The 12,093-nt window shown below is 39.1% G+C and overlaps 1 protein-coding gene across 2 annotated transcripts; it reads left to right on the top strand.

Annotated features, from left to right (window-relative positions):
- Window positions 1-2,766: 2,766 nt before the first annotated feature.
- On the top strand, window positions 2,767-6,238 carry PHLDA1 (pleckstrin homology like domain family A member 1). Of its 2 annotated transcripts, none has more exons than XM_034403009.2 (2): window positions 2,767-3,581; window positions 5,162-6,238. In XM_034403009.2, exon 1 carries the CDS (start codon window positions 3,100-3,102, stop codon window positions 3,562-3,564), a length of 465 nt encoding a protein of 154 aa, XP_034258900.1. In that variant the 5' UTR covers window positions 2,767-3,099; the 3' UTR covers window positions 3,565-3,581; window positions 5,162-6,238. The 2 variants fall into 2 exon arrangements, 1 of the variants encoding a protein (XP_034258900.1); XR_015728951.1 differs by having other exon boundaries at window positions 2,806-3,922.
- Window positions 6,239-12,093: the final 5,855 nt, after the last annotated feature.

Genomic DNA, 12,093 nt, shown 5'->3' on the forward strand with positions numbered 1-12,093 from the left:
AATAAAATTGCCGGCATAGACATTGTGCACATAATTGATCTGAAGTATCAGCAGTTTTCCATTTCCTCACATAATGGAAATAGAATTCTCTGAATGTTATAGGGGTTTGCTTTCTGAAGTGATAAAAATTTAGGGGAATTTTTCTTTCTGCCTTATTCTACTCCACTCAAATAATTGCAATCCTGTTATCCTAGATGGGGTCTTGGCCCAAGGTCATTTAATGAGTTTCCATGATGGAAGGTGAATTTGAACCTAGTTTTCCAGATGTCAGTTCAGCATTTCATATTTGTTTGCAAACTTCTGGTAGCATCTGAAGAGACCAGGGATCTTTTGGCATGCAATGAATGTGGTCACAGACAGATGCAAACAAGGTCTACCTACCTGCCTGTCTACCTCCACAAGAATTCTTAATACTGTTTCCAGCCTGTTACAGCATTGTAATATGGGAAGTGATGAAACAGAATTTTACATTGGCCCAATATTACCTAAGAAATGCAGGATGGAGCATACCCCAAGTTAGCCACGACATTGAAACTTGTTTGTTGTTGCTGCTGACCTTGGTGGTTTTTAATGGTTTCTAATTTTAATGATGGGAAGCCAAAACACAAAAAAGTTACAAGGGGCAGACAATGGGTGCAGAAAGAAAAGGCATAAAATTCAAGAAAACAGTAAATGGTAAAATGGAATTAAGAGTGAGCATGTACAAAAAGAAAATGAGTCAAAGCTTTTTAAATTATATTTCCCAAAAGGTTATTAAAAACTAGTAACCAAAGGCTTTCAAATATATGCCATATTAATGCAGCCCCTTGGATTAATAAAGATAAGGTCTGTAAGGAAATTTGGATAAGTGTACCCAATTCTATTTGCAGGCAGTTTGGGTATGTATATTTTTAAACATAGGAGTTTTCCTTAAAAACAAGCAATGTTCTTGTGGCTTCTTTTCCTATATATATAAAAAACAGCAAATACACAGATGCCTCCATCCATATTTAAGTAACAATGTATTATCTTTGATTTCTTCCCTTTCCTTTCCTCCCTGTAGTTAGTCTTGTCACAACAAAGCAAAAATATAGCCCTTTACTTTACAGAAACTCACAATCAAACTCCAGTAATCTCATGTCTTTAACTATTTCTGGGCTTTTTCTGTGAACATCTGTTGAACCCAGCAATATAATTGTCCTGGATTCTGCTGCTAAAATAAGTATCTTACTTGGAGCATGCGATTTCTATTTCAAACACTATACTGACTTATCCTCAAGATTTCTTCATTCTAAAAAAGTTCTCTGAATTATGCACTCCATTACGGTACTATGATCCACATTTCTCTTGTAGCAGTTTTTCTGTCTAGCTACCACTTATTTCTAGAACCTTTAGTTATTGGAAATTGCATTTTTCTTTGGAAATCTGTTATGAGCCTATTTTTTCCATGAAGAGTTTTGCTGGTTAATCTTTATTTTCTATGAAAATAAATGAATGACTCATGTTCTTCAGTTACTGTAGATCTTTATTGAAAGAGATTTGTGCAGTAATGAGCCAACTAGATGGCAGAAATGATTTTGAGGAGAAGGATATTTCCTATTTCAATCATGGGCTATTGTTACAACTATTAGAACAGATGTTGGCAAAGGGTAGTTCCACAGGTTCTGTTTCCAAAAACCCTTCTCAAAATATTTTATATACTTAGAATAGGAGGAAAGCTTTAGATATTGAATTAATAATTGGAAAGAAAGTAGTTTATACTTGGGCTCTGAGCTGGTTTAGGTTGTGAAATGACCAGATAATTCACCCAGATTAAGTACTACTGATATGACCTTATTATGCATGTCCTCTAGATGGTTGCTCAGCTATGGCATTTTCAATCTAATTAGTTTTTCCGAATAACCTATCAGTATATAAAATAGGCCCATTTTCAAGGGAAGATGGCATTGCTGAGAGTGATGAAACAAGTAGGGAAATTTTAAGGCCTGGAGATTCTTACATCAGCACTCTGAAATGTAATTTTATCCTACTGATGTACATATAGTTCTGTTTCTGAGGACTCTTTTGACATTGAGGCAAAATAAGTACAAAATAAGTACATTTCTTATTTATAGAACTAGGAACATTGTCTATTACATCAGCAATGGGATTTTTTTAGCACCAAAAGTAGTAATGATGAGCATTCTGCAGTTGTAGATTTCTGAACAATAATCAGTGACTAAAAGTCTCTTTCCCCTGAAATAACTAATGTGTATGCTGCATAATACCGCTGTGTGTATGCTGAGATTTATTAACAAGCCTGAAATAACTTTGCTCTTAGTGTGTAATAGAAATTGAAGTGAATGTTAGATTTTGAATCCTATATAGTGGATGCTTTCTAGCTCCTATGAATGACATCCAAGTAGTATGCAAGCATTGGGTTTGTTTTTATCATATTAGGCATTTCTCATAATTACAACACACGCACACTCACACAAAAACGCGGAAGAAGGTTTCCCCTGTTGGGTTCAGGCATCCCTGCCCCCGAATTGTTGTGGCATCCAGAAGGGAAGCCAAGATGCCATCCTGCCGCTGTCGGCGACAGCTCCAAAGTGGCCTTTCTCCAGCCTTAAGCGGGCCGGAGGGGCCTCCTGAGTTCCAGGAGGGAGAACGGCTCGGCTGCCACCGGCTTTGTTCTTTGGCGTTGTTGCGACCGGGAACCTCTGCAGGCTTCCCAGGGGAGAAGAGAGGAGAGCGAGCCACGAGCCTCCGCCTCCGTCCCTAAAGACGGGCAGGCGCGGACGAAACGGCCGGGCTTTCCTCGGCCAGCCTCTTCGGCAGGCGCCGCCCCGCCTTTCCTTCGCCCCTCCCCCCTCCCCGAAAACCTGGTGTCGCTGAAATGAAAAAGCCGCTTTCAAAAACAACGGGAGGGGGACGGAGGGCGCTTCCTCCAGCGGCTCTGAGGAAAGAGCGGCGGCGGGACCAGAAGCCGCGCGGCTAAACCTGGCCGTCGTTCGGCAGAAGGCGAAGCCTTTCCGGCGCGTCCCGGGAAATCCCGCTCGTCCGTGCGCCGCTTTCCTCGCGCGCGCCTTCTTTTCACTCCTTTCGGAAGTTTTTGGCGGCGGCGGCGGCGGCGGGAGGATGCTGGAGAGCGGCGGCAAGCCGGTGAAGGAGGGCGTGCTGGAGAAACGCAGCGACGGCTTGCTGCAGCTCTGGAAGAAGAAGCGTTGCATCCTCACCGAGGAAGGGCTTCTGCTTATCCCGCCCAAGCAGGAGCCGGCGGCGGCGGCGGCTTCTCCTCCTGCCAACGGGGAGCCCGCGGTGGCCGCCGCCAAAATCAAGCAGTTGCCCTTCTCCACCATGAAGACGGTGGACTGCGTGGAGCGGAAGGGCAAGTACATGTATTTCACGGTGGTGATGGCCGAGGGGAAGGAGATCGACTTTCGGTGCCCGCAGGATCAAGGCTGGAACGCCGAGATCACGCTGCAACTAGTGCAGTACAAAAACCGGCAGGCCATCCTGGCGGTCAAGTCGACCCGGCAGAAGCAGCAGCACCTCGTCCAGCAGCTCGGGCCCCGCCTCCGAAGCTCCTCCAACTCCGCCTAGACGGGCCACCCCGACAGGTACTCGCTTCGCCCGCTTCCCGCCTTGTGCCCGCAGTCGCCGGACTTGGCTTCGGCCGCCTAGGGCGCGCGCGCGGGGGGGGGAGGTGGGGTTCTCTCCCCCGCCTCTCCCCCTTCAAGCTCTCCCCGCGTCTGAGGGGAGCTTCTCGCAAAACAAACAAGCGAAGCGCGGCGGCGACAGCTTCAACCCTCTTTTGTTCTGCTGAAGCGCCCACCTTTGCTGTGCAGCTGCTGCTTCTCCGACACCCCAGAGACCAAAAACAATCCCCGGATGATCTTCACGTGTAGGGGCTTCCTTACGTATACTCAGTACATATGCAGAGGCACGGAGGGGCAATAGAGTAAGGGAAAGAAATGGCCCTACATGGACTTTTTATCTTTTCCTACAAGCTCAGTTTAACCTGGTATCCTGCAAAAGTGTGGAGTTACAAGGACTGCATCTGCTGGAAAATTGGATAACTATCTTTTGCAGATTCTTGTGTTTAAAATTAAACGGAGTAATTCAGTTTTTAATCGGCTTCTTGTGCTCCTCTTGCGGTGTACAGGTAGTCCTTGATTTATGACCAGTTGTTTAAATGACCGGTCAAAGTTACGCCAAACCACCCAAAAGGTACTTACAACCTAGTCCCATTAGTTTCCCCACCCCCACAGACATATAATGACATTTTGGGAGCTTGGCAACTGGCCCACATTTATGGCCATTTGCTATGTCCTGTGGTCAAGTGACCGTGGTTTATGATGTTCTTGCTGAAAAATGGTATTTATTTCCAGTTTTTGGCAAAGATGTTCCATAGCAAACAATGGATTCACTTAACGACCACATTGTTTGCCTTACAACCACGGTGTACTGTTAACCGCTTCAAAAACGGTAGTAAAATCAAGTCAGTCAGAGGATGAACCAATTTTTAACTATTATGACTTAGGACCGTGATAGGCAGGCTCCGTTACAGTCTGCGAGTAGTATGAATCCTTTTGAATTCAGGTTCTGGGGTAAAGAAAGAGAGGGACTGAGTTATTTGTGAATCCTTTCCCCCACCCCCATCCCCTGCTTCATACAATACCAAATCTTTACTTGGAATGTTTTTCACCTACAAATAATTTCCCCAAAACCTTAGGGCTGAAAAATCAGTAGAAATAATTAGAGGTTAATTAATTCAGTACATTTTTTACATGAATGGTCTCTCATCAGAGAAGGCAACCTGTTCATGTAAAGCAGCAATTATGAATATGTTCTCTGTAAAGGCATAATTAGAGTTTTCTGGTGACTGGCATGTAATCATCCATGACTTCTCAGCAATGAGACCTAAACCAGTTGGTGATTGTGTGCTTTACAGGGTTGTAATAGGGATGTGTTGAGAGTAGTGAGAGTCTTAACTGAAGTTTAAAACTACTTATGCAATTTGTTGGAAGACGTTTACTAACATTATGCTCTTTTGCAAAAATATTATGGGGGAGGACCTTTCCATTTCATCAGCACCATTGGATTTTTTTAAAAAAACAAGCAATAGGTTAGTTTGTAATTTGCACGCACAAGAATGCTGCTATGTTACTCAGATCATATTTTGTGTGTGTTGTTATAGATCAAATTCAAGAGGCGCTTCTGGAAGTAAGAGGAACAGTGATCAAAGGCTGGCAAAGTAAAGGAGGACAAGTACAAGAGCATCAGTTCAGCCCCTGGATTTTGTCCAGTTTTGACACCATCTGTGGTTGCTTTCGAGAAGTACTTCAGCTGTTCTGGGTTTGGCTACTGCTTAAGTTTAGGAAAGGCATATTTGACCTCAAAGGACATATGTCGCACTGTCATTTTTAAAATTCCACTATGTTTTATTTGTATGTATATTTATTAGTGGGGATTTTAAGTTTTCAGGTTACTTCTGAATGTAGATCATCCAAGAGACAATGAAGTGTGGAAAATACTTGCTTTGGTGAATTGTATAAACTGCAGTAGAGAGGGTGGAAGAAACTGAAGCAAGAAGAAAACAGAAAGATGAAGAATTTACCAGGATACAAACTTTTCATATAGCTTTTACATTACCGCTTTGCAACAGTTTTCATTTCAAAAAGTGGAAGGCTGTTATGAAATGAATGTATGAAATGTATCTTGCTATATTGAACTATTGTACCAATATTGTAAATAATGAGAATACCCGCTCCAAAGAAAGCAGTGGCTTTGAATTAAAATTCTGGATGGTTTTGTTTATTCAACAGTCATTTGACTTGTGGTATTATACATTGTATTCAGTAGTAATCAGTTATACCAGTTTTCATATCCTTACTTCACAAGCAGAAAATCTTAGTTGACTGACTTACCAGAAGAATAATTATAAAAAAGTTATGTTCTTTTTTATATGAGATTTGTTGGAAGAAACATACTAAAGACAACTCATTGCACTTCTTTATTTAAATTTGTCCCTAGCCTATAATATTTCTTACTGTGGTTTTACTTGATTTATGTTTTTATGAAATCTTTGCAAATTCCTTATCGCATTATTTTATATAGAATGTCTTAAAGTACTTAATTAGATAATTTTACCAATATTCCCTATCATTTGGGGGGGGGAATAATGTCCTATACAATATTTTTCATACCACCTATAATCAAAATTATTTCTTCTTAGAACAGAGATTTAAATAAACTATAATAATGTCCAATTGAATATTTAAACTATGTTACATTTATTTTTTGTCAGCTTAATAGAATATTCTGGTCGCCTTGTGATATTTGGAATCTTAATATAACAGAAGAGTTCTAAATCCCCTTTAAGAATCAAAGCCCTTAATCTATTCATTTACAATATAATATTTTCTAATTACTAATTTGATAAGGTAATATATGCTATGCTTTTCAATCTGGATATTCTGTATTGCAGGATGTGCAATCTTCCAAATCAGTCTAGTTTTTCATGAAATGAAATTCATTATGATCTAATTAAAGTCAAATTAGACACAGCACAGTGTCTAAATATTGAAATATTAAATATTTGTATGCAGTTCTATACATTTTTATCCTGATAAATTATGGAAGGTTTCTGTAAAGTTTCAGTTCTTACTCTTGTCCTACAGAAATGACTAAGTATCAGCTTCCCACACTTCTCCAATTGAGAGCGGAGCTAACAGGCAATTCAAAAAGCTCAGTTGTACAAAAATACCAGGTATAAGAATTGCAACTATAGCCATTCTGATATAGGTGCAATCTTATATTTGGGGCAAATGTGACCAAATTATGACAAGTGGGCTATCATAAGTAGATATTTCAACACTTATATTTAAGTTTTGAAATAAACATAGATAGGAAGAAGAACAATAGTATTTCTGGCTTCCCTCTGACTTATTGAAATAATATCTTTTCCATCCTGGAGCATGTTCTAGAACAGGGATGTCAAACTTGATTTCATTGAGGGCCACATCAGGGTTGTGTTTGACCTTGGAGGGCCGTGTGTGTGTGTGCCTGCAGTGGGCGTAGTCATGGCGGGCATGGCCGGGGTGGGCGTGGCCATGGCAGGCATTTGACACAGGTTCAAGATGCATTTTTTCCCCTTCTTTCTTTCCACAGTTCTTTACTATAACCATTTTCCTATCTCTTCTACCAGATATTACTGGCAAACATTTGTTACTTATTCTTCATACTCCACTTAACTTTTTATTTCTAAATTTATACCCTACTATTAAATAGTAAATTGTTTTTCCAGACAGAAAAGCTATTTATACTATTGTTATTTTTATTATTCAACTAATAATAAAAATACAATAGCATAAATAACATGATAATACAAGATCTAACAGCAGAGGTAAATTTCCAGGACAGTGAATAGAAATGGCTGTCAATTATAGATTGTTGATTGTAGATTAAATGGACCTACAGTATGCAAAATCTGGCATTAGGCTGTAGTATTAAAATAGGATGTTGCTGGATTTCTATCCAGATCAGGCACTTACTTGAGGCCACATAATTGTAATCCAGTCCAATCCAGTCCTCCTGCAGCACTGTTGGGCCGTTTTTGACCGGCAGAGTGCTGATGGAGGCCAGGGAGGCTGAAAACGGGCTGTGCAGGGCCACATGTGGTCCTCTATGGCCTGTTTTGGCTGGCAGAGGCACCGCAGCCCGGTCCTTTGATATTTCCAGGCCAGCCCCAAGGGCCAGATTTAAACAACCCTGTTCTAGAAAGAGGTTTTGGACTGAAGTATTAAATAATATAGTGCTTTGCATCCCCCTCTAAGTGGTTTATTGAGTCTGCATATTGCCTCCAACAATCTGGGATCTCATTTTACTGACCTTGGAAGGATGGAAGACTGAGTCAACCTAGAGCCAGTCAGGATTGAACTGCTGGCAGTTGGCAGAATTAGCTTACAATACTGCATTCTAACCTCTGCACCACCAGAGCACCTACTGGGCTCTATGGAACTTCTGGGTTATTTTACTTCTCACCCAAGGACTAGCTACATTCTACCTACTTACCTTCCAGATCCTAAAAAGGTCAACTAGATGCTGCCATGACACAAATATAAATGTATGACACAAATACAATAATATTAATTTTTAACTCACACAGTCCTTTTATATATAAACTGATGCAGAATTTAGAAAGGAAGTTTCGTGAATTAGTAACAGCAGATGGCTTGCATACATATATTTAGGTATTTTTACCCTTTTTATATGGTACTTACCTGAGATACCATGACGCTATATACTATTCTAGAGAAAATAGCCTTTATACTGATGTTGCAAACAAATGGTAAGGTGAAAAATAATATTCTGTGTCATATATTTACTTTTCAAGAATACAAATGACATGTTATTTTAAGTTTCTGGCACAAAGGATATCATCTCACGTTTTCTACGTTATCTTCTGGGGAAAAAAAGTGTTAATTTAAAAATTAAAAGCCAATTACAAATACTGGCTGCAGATTAGTTGCCATGATGTGGTTTCAGGCATTCTGAGCTGAAACAGTGTATCAAACCAATGTATCTAAATTCAATTCAAAGTTTGGAGAAATGTGATTTATTTTTCAATATGCATTCCATTTCAAATAAAGAAACATCTTTAGGAATGTTTAGATGATATGATACAAAATATGAAATCTATGAGATATACTGATACTTGGTTTTGGATTATGAATAGACTGCTGTAAATCTCATTGAGTTCAACAGAATTTACTTATCAGCAGGGTTGATTGCCCTGGAATTGGGCAGAATGTTCATGATCAACTTAAAATGAGAGAGTTTTAAGAGAGTATAGAGAACAGGTATCAGTAGGAAATGTGAGTAATCACTGTTTAGAAATTCAAAATGCATGGGCTTATTTAGAACTACCTATATCTAGAGTGCAAATATCTGGAGAGAGTTTTTTTCTGTATCCTGTCATCTAATGGTCACTGAGATTTTGGCAACCCAGATGGTACTAAACAATACAACAATTTTATCATGAACATCAAAATCTGTGTGACTGACAGTAAATTTACTAGGTTTCAGCCTACATCTAGAAAATAAGTAGAAAGCCTTTAAAGGGAATCTGAAGCATAGTATCGAATGCAATTTTATCTTATTTCAATTAGCATTTCCAAAAAAGAAAAAAAAGAAAAGAAAAGAACTCCCACTACAGTTGTTTGAACTGCATGGGAGAAACTAAACATGAATTAAATCTCCCAGGTCCTAATCCTGATCCTGCAATCATATACATTCTTACCTGTGAATAAGTTTTGCAGATTCAGTTATGTTTACTTCTGAGTAGATGCCTGGTGATGCAGAGGACAACCAAAAACCAGAGATGACACCAGCATAGTGTCTGCATATTGTACATGATTCTATGTTCTCAACAGTGATGGCACCTCTACTTCTGATAATTTGTCCATTCAGACTTTTACTATGTCCAGAAGAATAACAAAGGCAAATGACAATTCATCACCTTGGTCAACAGAGATTAAGAGTCAAACAAGAAGAGAAAACCCATAATGCCAAGTTCCAAGCTCAATTTTATATATACATAGGTAGAATTTAATGTGACATATTGTAAAACATGAAAAATGTTGTAGGTTACACAATGCTAAAGAAATTAACCACTTAATTAATCCCAGATTAACTTGATTATCTAGTTGTCTGTAAGAAAAATAGAAAAACAACAGAAAACAGTAGGCTTTGAAGCAAAGCTTTGTTCAAACTGGATGATTTCATACACCCTAGCATCTGATGTGCATTCAACTTACATCAGATCATTTTGACCTCTATTTTACACAAGGAAATTGAAAGTAGAAGGAATTGTTTAGTCACACAGCAGTCAGTCAGTAGGTGGGAGGAATGTACAGTCTTCCTTTTGGATGACATGATAATATTAAACTAGCCTTTCCCTTCCCTTCTTTACTAAAAACAAATATTTTTTTTCTGATAAGGCAGATGACTCAGACATAATATTTTCCATTAAAAAGCAGTGCCTCACTTCATATATTTTGTCAACCATCAACTAGCCCTTAGAGAATTCCCTTTCATAAATTACTCTGGGGAAAATTCAGAGGGTTGTACCCCCAACACATTAAAGGGCACCAGCTTACCGAAAACTGTGATAGAAGACTTACACCATATTTTGTTGATTTAGTGCCTGCCATTTACCATCAACAACAGAAGTGCAAACCAGAGGTCAAAGCAATGGAAAGAAGAGAAAAAATATAACAGGATTTTATTTCAAGTCTGAGAACAAAGAAAGCAGAATAGAGCAGGGAGAGCAGATGCTACCATTTTATTTCTGATACAGATGATTTAAAGGGCTAATAGATATCTTTAAGTGTTTTCAGACCGAATTTAAAGAGGATTTAAATGTGAATTACATTAAAAGGGTTAGACTTTTAAGATTGGAATAGATGCTGAGCAATGAAGGTCTACTGTAAACATTCATCAAGGTACAGCAAGTCCCTGGATTAAGAAACCCTGGTTTAAGGATGACCCACAGTTAAGAATGGAGCCTATTGTAACAAAATTTAATTTAAATACATAATACTTCCAGTTAAATACACAATAGTTCAAGTTCACTACACAATATTATTTATACTGTATTATACAATGGTATTGTTTCAGTTTACATATGAATTTGACTTAAGGACAGACCTTGGGAATGGAATTTGGTCTTAAACTGAGGACTACTGAGGGCATTAAAAAAAGTAATAGTGGTTGTCTCAACTATTGTTCCAACTATTTTTAACTTATGAAAATAATAGATTTATTACAGAGATGTATAAACATTTGATATCTGATATCATATAATATGGTATCTGGGTTACTAACACTTATTAGATGACAGCCAAAAAGATACAGGAAACTCCAATGTTATCTTGATTTTTTTTGGAGCCCAAGATTGTAATCCTAAGTAAACTATATTTCAGGGCCTTCCCAAGTAACTTGCAAGGCTAATTTAAAATTTACCACTACAATATCCTTGTTCCAGTGCAAGGTTTTCCACATCCTTTTTGCTAAGGACACATCCTTACATCACCTCTATCTGTAGTAAGGCTGCTGTGGAGCGGTGTTTCCCATATTATGCCAAAACAAGACAATCTGTGATGATGTTGCAGATGAAAGGTGACATTACTGAAATTACTCTTGATATGGCTGTGAGGGAGTCATTCTGTAGCCACTTTATTCACTGTATTTTATGGTAGGTCAATCTATGCAGGTGCCAAGCAAAGCTTTTTTCTGAAACTCAGTTTGAGTTAAAATAAATTACTTTTATTATATCACAGAATGTTTCAAAATGGTTACAAATCTCAGCTTAAGTTAAGTAAAGATTTTCTAGATCAGGAATCCACAACCCCTGGACCGCGGCCCACTACCGGGCCTTGAGCCATTTGGAACTCGGTTGCGGAAGTGGCAGGTGAGTGCATGGTTGTGCATTCCCACTAGCACGTGCTTGCCTGTCACTCATGAGGAACCATCCCCTCTTCCCCTGCTGCCAGGCCACAAAGCCAGAAACATTGGGGAGCTCTGTTCTAGATAATTGACAGAAATAAAATGAGCAAATTAAAATACATTATAAATGTAAGTAACATAATTCTTAAAAAAAGAAAAATTAAAACAAACTCAGTAAATTATAAGTAGCACTAGCACTAGCGATATCATTTAGAGCAGTGTTTCTCAACCTTGGTAGCCTGAAGATGGGTGGACTTCAACTCCCAGAATCCCCCAGCCAGTAGCGCTGGCTAGGGGATTCTGGGAGTTGAAGTCCACCCATCTTCAAGCTTCCAAGGTTGAGAAACACTGATTTAGACTTAGATACTACTCCATAGTGCTTTATAGCATTCTCTGAGTGGTTTGTTATGTCAGCATATTCCCCTCAATAATCTGGGTCCTGACTTTCCTGACCTTGGAAGGATGGAAGGCTGAGTCAACCTTGAGCCGGTCAAAATTGAACTCCTGGCTGGGTGCAAAGTCAACTTGCAATACTGCATTCTAACCACTGCACCCCGATAGTGCCAATTTGTGAATAAAATACTACCGTATTTTTCGGAGTATAAGACATTCCGGAGTATA

The sequence above is a fragment of the Pantherophis guttatus genome, chromosome 7 (genome assembly GCF_059756535.1).
Source record: "Pantherophis guttatus breed Tessera chromosome 7, ASM5975653v1, whole genome shotgun sequence".
NCBI lineage: Eukaryota > Metazoa > Chordata > Lepidosauria > Squamata > Colubridae > Pantherophis > Pantherophis guttatus.

Coding starts and splice junctions, on each gene's coding strand:
- PHLDA1 (XM_034403009.2), top strand. CDS start 3,100: ATGCTGGAGAGCGGCGGCAAGCCGGTGAAGGAGGGCGTGCTGGAGAAA.